The 17360-nt window shown below is 35.8% G+C and overlaps 2 protein-coding genes across 2 annotated transcripts in view; both read left to right on the forward strand.

Moving 5' to 3' along the window:
* The window catches only part of LOC135205067 (uncharacterized), a gene marked incomplete at its 5' end in the record, with an annotated part of 263853 nt that overhangs the window by 231126 nt on the left and 15367 nt on the right, over nt 1-17360 (forward strand).
* The window catches only part of LOC135204971 (uncharacterized), a 28582-nt gene continuing 14851 nt past the window's right edge, over nt 3630-17360 (forward strand). Inside the window, exons 1-2 of the mRNA XM_064235202.1 lie at nt 3630-3688; nt 11487-11568. Coding sequence (XP_064091272.1) covers nt 3630-3688; nt 11487-11568 — 141 coding nt within the window. The remainder of the gene's footprint in view (nt 3689-11486; nt 11569-17360) is intronic.

Here is a 17360-nt window from a genome sequence, read left to right on the forward strand (position 1 = left end):
GAAATTTAGATTTTGACATTAAGAACAAAAAGATGTTTTTGATGAGGAAGAAAACCTTGTAGAGCAAACACAGAAATAAGAAAAAAAAGATATCGAGGGAGAAATTGAGGAGGAGGCTCTTTAATACATTGGGGGATATATTGTCAAAATATTCTGTGTGAAACCCCCTGAGTTAGGAAATAAGAATAAAGAAGTACCAAGGAGTGATACTTGGATAGACTGTGTAAGTAGGGGGGAGTTGCATGTACCTTCTAGTCATTTTTTTCACAGTTAGTAATAATGCGATTCTTAATGCTGTACACAGAAAAGCACTCATAGAGGGGAAACATGTTTTAAAAGCTTTACTTTGAATTGAAAAAGCCTAATAATGAAGTTCCTGGCGATGTTATAGTTTTTTATGTAAAGATCATCCGTATTTTCGAATGAGATATCTTAATAATTTGATAAAGTATAGGACATGTCAATGGCAACCATGAAGGGAGGCACTAAGAAAAAAGATAAAAGTTGTAACTTAATAAAAATATTTTCAAAATACAAATTTTGTTATATTTACATTCTTTTGACACTTGAAAGATCACATTATCAATAACATTCTCTTCTAAAAAGATTCTTGACGGTGTGTTAGACCTACGTTCTTAATGGTTCTCACCACCGATCTCCCTCAGATGACGTAGGTGAGCAGAAGAGGCTTAAAATTGGAACGCTGTCTGGCTGACCTGTTCTATCTGGACCGTGCTCAGGACAGAGAGTCAAGAGCTCTTCATTTCGGACCCCGACCGACCGACCGCTGCTAAACAAACAGGACCATCTTTCGTGTTGGGAATGAACGAGCGACCTCCCCAACGACCTCGCAATTCCCTCAAAGTCATTTCCAGCTTAATTTTCGGGCCGTAAATTTCCTCTCTCTCTCTCTCTCTCTCTCTCTCTCTCTCTCTCTCTCTCTCTTCTCCTTCCTCTCTCTCTCTCTCTCTCTCTCTCTCTCTCCTTTTGGACATTTGTACGAATGTCTGTCTCCTCCCACTGCTAACAGGTCCTTTTTTGGGTATTGTTGTTGGCGTCTGTGCTCGTGAGTATATGTATATGTATGTATACGTATGCCTATATAAAGGCAATATCCACCAAGGAAAGTGACATAATTTAGCATTAGCTTCAAGGCCTTTCGACTCTCGTCCTTACCAATGACGAAAGTCGTAAGGCCTTGAAGCGGGTACTCCATTGTTTAACTTTTTTTTCATGGATGTTGCGTTTATTTTTATATTCATTATGTTCCAAATGTTCGTGATTCAGTTATACACACACACACACACACACACACACAGATATATGTATAATATTATATATAATTATATATATATATATATATATATATATATATATTATATATATATGTGTGTGTTTGTGCGGGGGGGAGGGGGGGAACAATGTCTTTCTCTCCTGTGGGATTCAGTCCGGTGTTTGTTTTGTGTCAGACGAGGCTAGGTTCATAATAAAAATTATTTGATATTATTTTATCATTCCAAGTTATCAGGTTAACGGGGCTGGAAACCATTAATGTTATTATTCTTAAAAATATCAAATAAAAAATGAAAAAATCAATGCTTCCAGTTGAGAACAATATTATTTTAATATTACTTTTCAAAATTTCCAAAATAAACGTGAATTTTCACCCCCAGGCAAAATTCAGCATCACTTTGCAATATAAAAAAAAGATATAGAATATTATTCATATTATCACGACCTCAAAATGACCTGATTTTTCCTCCACAGCCAAAGTTCAGCAACACTTCGAATTAAAAAAAATGGGAGTAAATTCCTGGAATTTCGTCGGGAATAATTGGTTTTTCGAAAGACAAGAATAAAAAGGCCCACTTTTCTATTTTTTAATTTGCGGATCGGAGAAAATGACGTGAAATGTTCGTCTGGACTGACAGATGATGAAAGGCAGTGAGTGAGTGAGTGAGCGAGGTCTCTCTCTCTCTCTCTCTCTCTCTCTCTCTCTTATTGACCAACGAGTGTGTGATAATCTATGTTCTTGCTTTAAAGATAAAAGGTAATATCTCTCTCTCTCTCTCTCTCTCTCTCTCTCTCTCTCTCTCTTCAATGGTAGATGTATTTTTCTCTCTCTTTTCAATGGTAGATGCTATTTTCTCTCTCTCTCTCCCTCTCTCTCTTATTGACCATTGAGTGTGTGATAATTTATGTTCTTTTTCTCACGTTCTCAAATTAAACTCTCTCTCTCTCTCTCTCTCTCTCTCTCTCTCTCTCTCTCTCTCTCTCTACAGTAAGCCTAGCGGACCTTATCTTCAATTGAATCCTGCACAAGTATAGGACTCCATACATAATTAAATGCAAAAATAATGTAATTAAATACTATTACTTAGGAGTTGCATAATAGATCTACTATCTCACATTCCTTACCCTTTTCTGAAGTCTGATATTCAGTCCTCTCTGGGAAGAATTCCCTTAGAATTCCCTTAGCCTTGGCGGAGGTTTGAGGTCTCCGAAGTTCTTGTTAGATGGGCATATTCTGGTGCAAGGGTAATGGGTTTCAATGAGGCCTGGCGCACAGGGGAAATAGTGATAAGATGGTTATTTTCAATGCTCACAGTCTGGCGCAATACAGGTAATGGATTATGCTAAGGTGATTCAGTGGGTCACAATGATACCCAAAATTTGGTCAAAGTCTGAAGACTTCCAGACATCCTTAGAAAACTGGTCCAGGCACCAGAAGGACAGAATAAAACCCGGTAACCAACGTAGGACGTTTGAGGAGATGATTAAACCCCTTATTTGAACGCTTCGTGCTCTCAAACTCTCTTCATGGCAGCCATATTTCTGGGGTTCTCTTACTGGCCACTTGTTGCTTCCTCCCCAAACGGATTCCGGGGAGAGAAGACTTGTCCATCAAATTCTTTATCATCATCATTATCTTTTGCAGAGTAAAGACGGCCCGAACTTCTGCATTCGGCTGACGATGTCGTAAATTATACTTTACAGGTTTTTCCTGTTCATGGCCGCTTGGCGGAAGAGGTAGGTAGGTAGGTACCGCATTGCAGGCAGTGATAGGTAGAGGGTATACGTGTAGTATATCTTTTGTAGCGTCTAATCTTAGGTAAATATCTGCATTTGGTTTGTTCCAAATTTGCTGTCCAACTTCTCTGCTTTGATCAGGTTTTCAATGCAGCAAGGCGTGATCCGACCTTCAGCTTACTAAGGACGCGTGCTAAAATCTATGGTTATATAGCACTTTCTTTAACCAATGAAAATTAAAATAAATACGCTATATTTTATTAGAAATAATTGTTCTGTACTGTTTAGTATCAACTTAATTGATTTTTTACATTTTAATTCTAATAAATGAATCGTAAATAACCTGTCCTAAAATTCCTGTATCTTTAATTCACCACGAAACACCATTTTCAGACATTTTTCAGGTTCTCCCATAGACCTTTCCTACCCCCCTACAAAAACAACAACAACAAAGTCGTTTGTAGGCTTACTCCCCGAGTAAGAGAAAACAGAATTCCTTTTGGTGGCCCCTTATGAGGTCAAGGTGCCAAAATGGACATTTAGGGGTCAAATAACCAAAATAATTTAATTATGTTTTCGGCTTCTGATAATAGTCAGTGATGCAGGTGGATATTGGAGACTCACTTTCCTCCACTGCTTCCTCCACCTGTTCCCTAAGGTATGTTGCAAGTTTCGTAAAGATTTTGTAATGATTATATTACTCGTACATCTTTGATAACGTCACAAACTAGTATCCTAAGGTCTGATGTAAGTCTCAGAAACTATGATCATAAGACCTGATGCTTTAGAATATACACTAATAATTCAATTATGATACATAAATTTAAAACTCGTGATTATAAGGGTTCTTAGAATTATGATAAAATACCAGTTAATTTAAGATATTTTATTCAATATTCGTGAAAGGTAAATCAGGAAGTAGATAGATATTCATTATAACGAGAGAAATATTGCAAAATAGATTTCAAATCATTTATTGGAACATTCTTAAAAAATTTCACTATATATATATATATATATATATATATAATATATATATCATATATATTATATATATATAATAACGGAGCCCACCGCGCATCTCCATTATTCTTTTTGGTAGCGAAAGCCATAGCGGCAGGCATTGGGTTTTGGTAACACTTTCTCTCTCTCTCTCTCTCTCTCTCTCTCTCTCTCTCTCTCTCTCTCTCTCTCTCTCTCTCTCTCTCTCTCTCTCCATTTCATTAGGTCATCAAATCAGAGTCGTGAATTTACAAAAATAGACATTTATTTAAAAGTAAAGTATTAATTATATAACTCAGATTCTTACAGGATGATTAAATGGAATGATAACTCAAAGTTCAGATAACTCAGATAACCCCCGGTAATTAACAGTCTACCAGTAATTAGTCAACACCATTCCACTCTTCTCCAGAATATAGTTCCCTCCACTAGAACCGCCTGTTAAAAGGACAGGAGGACAAACCATAAGCATACACAATTGTCAATACAAAGTCAAAAGATTAAATGAAATAAAACATCTTTACAAACTATCAAAAATACAGTCAAGCCACACTGGCTAAAATAGATATAAATACACTCACCCATCTCAGCCTAGAATCTCCAAGCACTTTTCACAAAACAGTAAAAACGTTGGCAGAGCCATCCCGGCATATGCCTCCTATTCCCGTAACGGTCTCTATGGTTCTGGCTAATTACATGCTATTATGAACGGACACAGCTTGTATGGACGCACGAATTCGCACCCATCGTTCAGGCCCTGAAACTGCTCTAATCCAGTTTCAAAGTCACCTCTGACAAACGCCCATAACGACAGGACGAACGTTGACCTGCTTAGGTAAGGATCACACCACCTCAAGACCTATCAGCATTTCTAAGCTGAGATGTTCTCTGTCTCCATGGAAAGCTAAAAACGATGTCAAAGCACGTGACATACAACAATGTCTCATACGTATCATATCATATATTATCAGTCTTTATTTGTTACATATATATATATATATATATATATATATATATATATTATATGTATGTATGTATATATCAATTAACTGCTGTCTCTCTCTTCAGGCATATGAATGAGAAAATTACATAAGAGGTGGTATTTATACCAAGAGATCCATCCAAAGTTAAGCCAATTTAGGTCACTCCCACTGATAATCCTACTTTAATCATCTTAAGCGTTGGTTGAAGGAAAACTTTATCAATGACATATATATATATATATATATATATATATATATATATATATATATATGATATATATATATATATATATATATATGTATGTATGTATAACTGAATCACGAAAGTTAGGAATGTGATAAATCCATAAAATAAAGATATACGCCACGAAGGAAAATAAACGACGGAGTATCCACGAGACCTTGGAGCAGGGTCAGAAATGCTCATTTATAATATTCATGCATTTGTTACTTTTATAATAAAACTTCGTGAACCGCGAGACGAGAATTTAACTCCACGCTCATTCTTTCCGTGGCACTGAAGCATATTCTCATCCGGGTAACTGGTTCTAATTTATCCCCTGATGCCCGTCGGTTGCGCCTGCTGAATGCGCTTCTCATCCAGCAAATAAAACTTACACTTAATATGATGCAGGATGCATTTCTCCTCCCTACGAGTATGAGAAGACCTGCCACCAACAATGACTCCACCGATCACGACAACTCCACGGAAGACAACGCCCCCGAACAAGGTACTCCTGCAGCCGATGGAAATCAAATTAGCCGTGACGTCCCACAGCGTAGCGCAACGCCCATCAATGTTACCGCGCCGCTCAGGAGGTCTAGACGGCTGCAGGATCTGTAGCATCGCAACCATCGACTCGGAGAAAGTGGCTTGAGACCTGGCTCAAGCCACCAATGAAAACAAAGACTCACCGCCACCAGCCAATAGATCAGCATGGAGCAGACCCCCTGCTGTCAACCCCAAATATAAGGAGGACGGACACCACACCAAGATCAATCCACCCTCAGCTTCCCAGCCCGAGGATGTCTGGCAGCTCCAGTGAGAGAGAGAGAGAGAGAGAGAGAGAGAGAGAGAGAGAGAGAGAATCGTTAATGACTTTGAGGACTATGCTATCATAGTTTATCTGTAAAATTTAAATATATACACCTATTTTGACACTGTATTTTGATCATGACCTCTATAGGCGCTCTACTATAGCCTGTTTAAGTAGCACGGAAAAAGCCGCTATTCGTAAAATAGAGAAGAATCTCTACTGCTGAAGTAGCCATTACTTTTAATAAAGTATGCTTGAGAGAGGGTCTGCTTCCTAAATAATAGTAATAATAATGATTAAAAAAATTAATAATAATAATAATAATCATAATAAAAAGTAATTTTAATTATAAAAATAATAATAGTAGTCATAAATAATAATAATAATAACAATAATAATAAATAATAATAATATAATAAAAAAGTAATATTTTAATTATAAAAATAATAATAGTAGTCATAATAATAATAACAAAATTAACAATATTAATAATAATAATCAATAATAATAATAATAATATATTAAAATTAATAATAATAATAATAATATAATAATAATATTAGAATTAACAATAATTAAAAATAATCAATAATAATAATGACAATAAATGATAATTATAATAAAAATAATAATAATAAAAATAATAATAATAATTATAATAAAAAAAATAAAAATAATAATAATTACTATAATAACAATAATAATAATGAAAATAATAATAATAATCATTATAAAAAAATACAAAAATAAAATAATAATAATGATAAACTGATGAATAATGGTTTACAACCCAAACCCATCAGATAATGGCCCACATAACTGAGACACCCATCATCAAAAGGGTGTTAACATCTTATTAACCACGCCTTGCAAAAGAGGTAAGATTATATCCCAAGGTAAACTGCACTCATTACATTGAGGTAATAGTGTTTTGGTGGATGGTAATCAATCTCTTGGATGACTGACTGGTCAGGTTTCATTGATTGGAATTTTGGTAGTGGTGGTGGGGAATAATCCTGGAAGTTATATATTGATATATAAATATATACAAATATATAATTTGTTTTATATATATGTGTGTGTATGTGTGTTATATATATATATATATATATATATATATATTATATATATATATATATATATATATAAACACACACACATATATATATATATATATATATGTTAATATATGTATATGTAAATCTGAATAAATAAATAAATAAATATATATATATATATATATATATATATATATATATATATATATATATATATATATATATATATATTTATATATAGTAATCATCTACTAAATTGAATCTTCTCCCGTAACTCAAAGGTCTCCCGTTTTCCTGTGTTCTGTTTTAATTAATTTAACTATTAACGAAAGGGGGGGGGGGGGGGGGGGGGGGGGGGGGGGGGGGGGGGGGGGGAATTTGGGCAATATATGAGAAGGGGAGTAAGTAAATAGGGATATAAGGATAATTGGGGAGGAGAGAATCTACAGGATTATTATCATTATTACTATTACTAATAATTATTATTATTATTATTATTATTATTATTATTATTATTATTATTATTATTATTATTATTATTATTATTATTATTATTCTGAATGTGTCAATATTCACGTGCTGGTTTTACATGTTTAACGAATATTATCAATTAATATCATTATAATTATTAATATCATTTTGAATGTGTATACATTCAGAGAACTCTTACCACTAGTCTACAGAGCCTAAACAAGGCATGATCTGATCTCCAGCTTACTCGGGACATGTGCAAGGTTTTTCCCTCACGCATAAGTTGTAGACATGACGTAAACTTAAATGTGCTCAAATCTAAGGTTGAAAAACGCCTAGTTTCACCGACGAAAATTAAAATCAATACGCTATATTTTCTTAGAAATAATTGTTCAGTATGGTTTAAGATGCACATTATTTATTTTTTTACATTTGCATTCTAGTGAATCAATCATAAATATCCTATCCTAAAATTCCTGTATCTTTCACTCAACGTAAAACACCTTTTTCAGACATTTCAGACCTTCCCACTATCCCCTCAAAAACAACAACAATAAAGTCGTTTGTAGGATTACTCCCCGAGTAAGTGAAATAAAAAAGGTATTGGAAAATAAATAAAAACTCACAAAGGTAGGAATTATAATTTTTCATTTTCCAGCGGGACGTTATCTTACATCTTAATGACTCAAAATGGAGAGAGAGATTCTTATTTTATAAAAAGAATTTTTTTCTTGGCGACAATTTGTTATCTGTTTTTCTCTCGAATAAGTACATAAGCCTGTTATAATTTCTAAAGAGAATTTTGCTTCAAGTGATCAATTCATTGCTTAGGTTAAAGGGGGACTGAGGTGTGTGCATGTATGTGTGGATATATGTATATATATATATATATATATATATATATATATATATATATATATATATATAATATATATATATATATATATATATATATATATATATATATATATATATATATATATATATATATATATATATATATATATATATATATATATATATAAACACACACACGCACACACATATACTTGTATATGTGTGGGTACGGGTGTATTGTATATATATAGATAGATAGATATATATATATATATATATATATATATATATATATATATATATATATATATATATATATATATATATATATATATATATATATATATATATATATATATATATATATATATATATATATATATATATATATATATATATATATATATATATATATATATATATATATATATATATATATATATATATATATATATATATCTATCTATATATATATACAATACACCCGTACCCACACATATACATGTATATGTGTGTGCGTGTGTATAAAGATAGAGTATATTTTTATACATATCAAGCTCCTCCACTAACGAATATTCAAACCAAACATTTTAAATTCATGAATAAAGCTCTCCTTATATAAAAAAAAATCACCAAACTAGAAAAAAACCAAATTTATCCTAAGAGCCTATTATAGTATATATAAATTGAAATTAATTTTCAAAATGAGACTAAGACGAAAATAAATGAGGTTGGGTGTGGTTTAATAACTTGGAAGCTCCATTGATTAATCGTCTTTATCTAAAATCGTAATATCTTCAGTGTTGTCTCGTAACAGCTAGAATTGCACATCATCCATCAAAAAGAATTCAACCAATGTAAACAAATGAAAGTTCCGTTGTAAGCATGCTAAATACTTTAGGTCCTAGAACACTGCCTAGTGATACGCCTCTTGAAGGCGACTTTGATGCTGATTTGACCAATTTTTGCTGTGGATTTTGAAAGAGCAGTTAATCGTGTAACTTTCAAAGCTTTCCAATGGTTGGGATGGCCTCATTAAGCCAGAAAATTTATGTTACTTCTAATAACAAGGTCATAAACCTACATGTTAATCACGTGACAATTCTGTGTTAATTCTATGCCCAAATATAAAAGAAGGGCTAAGTTTGAGTTTAGATCCCTTGTATTATAAATAAATGAATAAATAAATAAACATATATATATATATATATATTACTGAAGCTGACAAGGGTCTGATATATAGAAAATGGGTCACAACGAGACCTTAAAATCCCTCTCTGGGATAAAACCTGCCTGCGTCAAGCTATTGTTCACACAATAAGACCCCTAAGGTCCTACCTGTTAAACTTGAGCCTTAAATAAAATAAAAACTACTGAGGCTAGAGGGCTGCAATTTAGAATGTTTGATGATTGGAGGGTGGGTGACCAACGTACTATTTTGCAGCCCTCTAGCCTCAGCAGTTTTTAAGATCTGAGGGCGGACAGACAAAGCCATCTCAATAGTTTTCTTTTGAAGAAAGATAAAACCTGACTAGCTCTTTAAGAATAGTAATTAATTCTGAGATGAATTATGGTTTACTAATATCTTATTTCTCCACATAACTTATGTGTCATTCTTGTAAAAAAACTAATTAAAATTATAAACTTGATTTCACCTGACTTACAACATTACAAAGCGCTCATTTATGTAATCATAACGTACTACAAAAATAATTCAAGGAGACAGTTTGATAATACCTTATTATAAACATAATCTTCAATCATCCAGCTGACTGTAATGTCTTTTAAAACTCATCTGAAATATGATTAAAATACAGATAAACCTATATACTTGAAATACAGAGAAACTAATGTATTTGAAATAGAGAGACCTATATATTCGAAAAATATATTATTGATAAAAATACTTATTCACAAAAATTGCAAATTTAACAAAAAAATCTTGACGTAGACAAAAACTGCTCATGAACTTAGGAATAATGAGTAATGATGATGAAGGAGTGATTCATTATAATTCATCATCTCCGGGGAAGGGTTAATGGCACTGCATAAAACAGAAATTTGGCTACAATGACGCCGTATTTATAATGGATGTCACTCTATCAATAATTAAGGAGAAAGGGAATATATATATATATATATATATATATATATATATATATATATATATATATGTATGTATGTATGTATGTATGTATTACCTCGTACTCTTTTGCCTACCAAACAATTTTTGAAAAATCACAACAATATTAAAATTATTTATGTACCTACCCGGCGAAGTATAATGGTAATGACAGACGACGTCGAGACGTTACGTCCCGACCCCAAGGACGTTTGGTACCGCCCCTAAACATGGACTAAGGTATCCACATTCTGCAGACTTAAACCTCAAAATTAAGCATATGAGAAAATCCCACTAAATTCAACTAAAACCTATCTTGTTTTAATCCCTTCAGGGAATTAAAATTCGATCTTCAAGATGTGAACTATCTGGCACCTATAATAATAATAATAATAATAATAATAATAATAATAATAAAGGCTTTATTTCGCATTAGATACGCTTGAGTGTATTCTATACAAGAAGGTTAAACTATCAACACGTGTGAATTGTCATTTCCTGTCGGACTGGACAATCAACGACGATTTCCTCAGCTACTGCTGTTTTCCACTGCCAGACTCACGATGACGCAGAGGATATCGTACAGCTGTGTCTGAAACTACGAGAAATGATGAAAATGACATCATGGACTTACGCTATGGCTGAGTTACTGAACTTAAGAACACGATATTAAAGTGTTTCTCTCTCTCTCTCTCTCTCTCTCTCTCTCTCTCTCTCTCTCTCTCTCAACATATTCTCTTCATTACCGTGGGATAGTTACAAAAACAGTTTTGAAACCATTAGTATTATTATTAACATTAGTTTAGAGCCAAGCATCGTTAAATTTCGGTTATCAAGACATAAAGAGAGAGAGAGAGAGAGAGAGAGAGGCATTCCTAAAGATAAGATACAGTCCATTTCCGGAGTCCGGGGTCTCCAGACCCTTGCTCAGTTATCCACTGTATAGTGTAAGATGCGGTCTACGTCGAGGCAGGTTCTATTCAGTTAACCCAAGTGATCCTACCATCACACCGGGAACACAGAAGAAGGTAAGAGTTTTTCCATCCGTTTCCGTCTGTCTGTCTGCTTGTCGGTTACTTCTTCAGAACTTGTACAGGGTGTCCATAAAGTCCCAGTGCCGTTGCAAGTATTTATTGCCCAGAAGGGTACTGGGATTTTATGGACACCCTGTGTTTCAACGGAGATCTTTTCCCATTCACAATTGACCTCTGAGGAAGTCTAGCAATTGGAACTTCTTCAGAAGTTCAAGCGAAGATCCAACCGCATTACTAACCTAATTCTATTCCCCTTGTATTTGAATACTTTTTTTTCTTATCTGTTTGTTAATTAATTATTTCCTTCTTTTCAATGCGCGAGATCTCTTACTTCCTCTCTGAAGCTTGAATTTCAAGTCTTTGGCTCCTTTGGTGGGCTTCTTCCATATGAATAGGGTTCTTCATCTTATGAATATGATAATAATAATATCCTTACTCTATCAGTCCTTGGTGTTCTACGATACCTTATGACATCATAAGACAGCTTCTCTTGTTTGAGAAGGTTTCTTTCTGCTCAGAATCGAAGGGCGTTGCTTGTAAGCGCTGCTTTCAATCAACTCGGCGCGTGATTCGCAGCTGTTTATTGAGTCGCGGTCTTAATCTCTGTTTTTTCGGCACAAAAATGTGATTAAGGTCCTGAGCCACCAGATGAGTCATCCCTTTCCGCTCTCTGACCTTTAACGCGATTTCCCAGCGGCTGGGAAAACCCTTTGCCTGTCACGAGGACGACAAGAAATTGGTACTTAGAATATCTATGAAGGGTTTAGCAGTTTAAGGATAAGAATTAACCCCCCCTCCCCTTGGGGAGTGAGGCGCCCTATAGGCATGACTTAAACATTCATCACTGCTGTGTCTCTTCCTTAGGCCCCTAGCTGCGACCCGTTTCATTCCTTTTACTATACCTCCGTTCATATTCTTTCACCTCCGTCTGACTTTCCTCAACCCTCTCTTAATGTTTGTTTTACAGTGCAACTGCTTTCAGGTTTTTCTCCTGTTATACTGTCTTTCAGAGCTATCTACTCCCAATTTCCGTTTCAGCGCTGAATGACCTGATAGGCCCCAGCGCTTGGCCTTCAGCCTAAATCTTATATTCCAATTCCAATTATAGTCTGTTCTTCATCTCCCTGTATATCCGCACTGTTTCCAATTACGGGGTCCCAGGGATTGCCACTTTGTGTGTGCGTATACGTGTAAGTATGCTTAAATAATCTATACTACGTATAAGTTACTTATATTCATACCTGAGATAGTCTAGTAGTCAGATTCAGATATGCAACCAGTTCTCAATTTCCTGCTCTATTCATCTCCTGTGGTCGGACTGTGCAATAGTGAATACCTGTCTCTTTGTTTACTTTCAGACTCTGGACACGCAACTCCATTGCTGCCTTTCTCATGGCTTCGCAGAGGCAATCTCAAGTCTACTATGACACTGAAGAAAAGAATTTGATGCGACTCAGTTCCATTCACCGGAAGGTGACGACTCGAGTGCTGTTGTTTGTTTTTCAGAATGGCTCACCCGATAGATCCGAATACTCGTCATTGCTAGACTACTACACAGCCCAGGGTATTCTGAAATTTGCAAAAGGACTCAAAGCTGCCCAGGAGGAAAAGGTCAAGAATGACCACGACGGGGAGTCATTCGACATTACGCTGTTGTACAACTGCCTTCGCAATGGGAGCCATGGCCTGGCCAAGGACAATGAAAGCTGGAAAGCACAGGACAAAGAAATTGCTGGCATAGAATCTCTCATAACTATTGTCAAAAATAAAAGGAATGATCTTGCTCACGATGACCACCCGCCCATCACAAACAAGAAACTCGCCGAGGAAGCAAAAGAGATTCAAGACATCCTGACCAGGATTCTAAAATTTAGTGGGCAGATTTATGGTCTTGAACCAGGCACAGTAGAACGTGAGATTGATGAAGTGGAATCTGAAATTAGGTCGTGCCTTCATGGCGAGTTTGAAGCAAGTACATTTGAAGACTACAAGAAGGAGATGCTCTTTGAAGCCCTGTCAGACCTAGTCAATGAAGAAGGTGTGAAGGAAGTGCTCCAGCAATATGACACGGCTTACGAAAGCGAAGTGAGCACTGTGAACCATTTAGCTGAGGTCAAACTCCCTTTAAAGGAAGTTTATACAGAGATGAAACTTAGAGGAGAGTTGCCATCTGGAGAAGAGGTCAGTGCTTTATATGAGGATGTTTTGTGTGACCAGAGTTCTGAAAAAACAAATGATATTGTCGTAATAGATGGCGTAGCTGGGGTTGGGAAAACAACACTGACAAAAAAGATTGTGACTGACTGGAAGTTAAAGGAAGGGAACATGAAATACCTTGACACTTATGACCTCTTGCTGAAAGCTGAGTGCAGAAACTCAGCCGTAAAGTCGTTCGACGATTTACTATATCACCTTATGCCGGGGGTTTCCAAAATATTCAAACCTAGTGATCTAAAGAAGGTGGTGCTTGCTCAGAAGGTGCTCATCGTACTGGATGGTCTGGATGAACTGAATAAGTCATCAGCTAATTTACTTGGGGAAATTCTTGACCTTAAGGCACATTTTGGAATAACATTGCTGATTACAACCAGACCTGAGAAGCTAACCTATTTGCACCAAAGAGTGAATTTCCACAACGTGAAGCACATCCAGCTTTTGGGAATTCCTCTGGAAAGAAGGGATGATTTTGTTATCAAATACCACAGTGAGATTGCTAAGATATATCCACAAGCACAAGATGTAAAAGGCCTACTCAGCTACCTGAAGGGAACCGAACATCGTTTAGCTGACTTATGGAGGCTGCCATATAACCTTTCTTTACTGAGTATATTATGGGCTTATGACCACATGAATGTCATCAAAATTAACACTGCTCCCGAACTATATGAGATATTCAGGCTGTACAGAAACAAACTGAAAGAAAGACTGCAAGTCAGTATACCAGCAGATGAATCTTTGTTGCGCAGGAAGATTGATTACTTCTTACATGCTCTAAGCAAAGAATCCCTAATGGGACTCACGAATGATCAAATTAACATACCACAACCAGCCTATAAGAGAATGGAGGAAGTTTGCAGAAATATTCAAGTTCCCATAGAAGAGATGATCAGTGCGTTCCTTAAGCGTGTTCCTAGCAAAGACGTGATATACTCATTCCCACACAAAGGTCTCCAAGATTTTCTCGCAGCTTGGTACATTTTTCTGGAAATCTCTGGGGAAGATCATGGACATGACATAGAAGAGATAATGAAAGCAGTAACTTCATGTCTTATTCAAAACAGGGTTTCACCTAAGGTGAGTAACACCATTGTGGAGACGGTAAAGAACGAACTAACAAATAAGCACAAGACCACAAGGCCTGGTTTTAGGACAGCTGTTAATTCAATGCTACAGTCATTTTTAAGCCCCAAAACGCGTGTCATTCGGAATTTGCTAGAAGACATTCATGGCTCCCCTCAGTTAGAATTAGCAAAATTTGAAAACACATTACTTTGTTTGATTGGCCTGTTTTATTCTGAAGAGGTAGAAATTGCCGAAGATGTCAAACTAGAAGCGTTGGAGCTCCTTCAGGCGACTGGAATGAGAGACAGAGATTCATGGATCAGAATACTCAATTCTGTCAAGTGTGATGAGTTCATTGCTGCCTTCATCAGTAAGCAGCAAAAGGTTTTCAGTGAAAACATTCAGATGACAGATTCATCAGTGTCTGCCTACATTGCTCTCTTAAAATCTCTGAAGCGCCCTTTCAAGGAGGCCAGGACAGTGAGGATTGACATTGCCATTGAGGGAGAGCTAATGGGAGCTCATGAATTGCTCCACTTGATCAGTTCATTCCAAATGACAATTAAGAAACTACTTATAACTCAGAGAAATTACAAAGAGTACACTGACATGATAAGAAAGCTCTCATCACCCCTGAAAGATGAAGGTGATATTGAAGTTGACATTGCTGTCGACGAAGACTTGCGCAACATCGGGGAACTACTAACTGTGGTTAAACAACGCAACTTGAAGGTTAGAAGGCTCAAAGTGCACGATCTTGAAGTTCGTGATTCCAATGTTGTGGAGTATGTCAAAATGCTGAAGTCTCTTCCACAATTGTCTCCAAGCGCTAATCATAACATTGTCAAAATTAATGTCGTTGGTGATCTGATCGGAGCTGATGAACTCCTGGAACTCCTTGTGCATCAACATTTCACAGTGAGGAAAATGCTGATTAATGACAATAACTTTACAAAATATACTGACCTGCTGGGTAAGATAACCATGCCTTTTAGGGATAAAGAAAAGCTAGAAATAACTTTAAATGTAGATGAAGATTTATGGAAGCTCACCGCCCTATTGAACCTCATCAAGATAAACCAGTTTCAAGTCGTACTATTTAAAGTCAAGAATTTTATTATAGATGACACAAACTTCCCTGAATACATTTCAGCCCTCAAGGAGATGCCAGTGCCATCAGACCAGGCAAATGAAACATGCATTGATCTTGAAATTACTGGAAACTTAATAGGAGGCAGTGATTTACTCACCTTGATAAATCTCAGCGGATTCACAGTCAGGCGATTTATGGTAACTGAACATAATTTCACAAACTACACAGCAATGCTAGAAGGAATGGCTACGACTTTCAAGGAAGCGAGTAAAGTTGAAATGCACTTACTTATTGATGAAGATATTTCCACCATCAGCAGACTGATAACAGAAATAAAGAAGAAACGTCTTCATATTAACACATTCCAAGTGAGAGATTTTGAAATAAACGATTCTAACATCACTCTGTGCCTCCTGATCCTGAGGTCTTTGTCTCTGCAATGCCGAAACGACGAAAAGCCTAGTGCTAAAATTGCCATCAAGGAAGGTGCAAGAATCAGTCATGACTTGCTTCAACTTATCAGAATCTATGAAATTAATGTGGAGAGCATCTTAATAACAGACTCAAACTTTGAGAGATATGTTAATGTACTGTCACATCTTTTGGAACCCTTGAAAGATGCCAGTAATGTGAACATAGATATAGAGGTGACAACCAGTCTGCCTGATATACAAGAGATTCTGACATGGACCACACGTCATGGTTTCCACTTGAGAAAACTGAATGTTGAAAACGGAAAGATGCTTATCAACACTCAAAATGCAAAATATTATATCTTGCCTCTTAAGAACCTGCCAAAGCTTGAGAAAAATGCAAATGAAGGGGAGGTTTATGTGTACATAGATGAGATGACCGAAGTTACTGACGCCATTCTTTGTGAATTGGCAAGAAACGAATTCAAGGTTGTCCTAGACCTATACCATGACTTCAAGAACCCTATGGCACCAACAACATCCACTGACGCACTAAACGTTCTCTTCGAAAAGTAAGGAAATCCTTCAGTTGTTGTGAGTTTTATTACATCACAACAATATACAGCCTCCCTTGGCATTAATTCTATATTGGTCTTATGTTAAGTTGATAGAATTATGAACACAAAGACAGGTAGAATGCATATCCAAGAGATGAATCCAATGAGAGGCATGAAACTTACGCTCCTAGTTTGGTGTGGCAAGATTAGGTTAGGTAGGTTGGGTTACTTATCCTGTAATTCTAGATGGTGGAAGAGAGGTTACAGTAGGTGGTCTAAGACCACACGCTCATCACCTTTTCAACCCCTCAGCTATCAGTCTTGCTGTCACAATCAAATCTCAACGTACCCTTCACCAGTTATACTCATTAGTACTGTGAACCTATACTTTTTACAGGAACCTTAATTATTTACAGGTGAACAGTTATGCCACTTATTCAG

This window comes from Macrobrachium nipponense, chromosome 48 (genome assembly GCF_015104395.2).
Source record: "Macrobrachium nipponense isolate FS-2020 chromosome 48, ASM1510439v2, whole genome shotgun sequence".
Classification (NCBI taxonomy): domain Eukaryota; kingdom Metazoa; phylum Arthropoda; class Malacostraca; order Decapoda; family Palaemonidae; genus Macrobrachium; species Macrobrachium nipponense.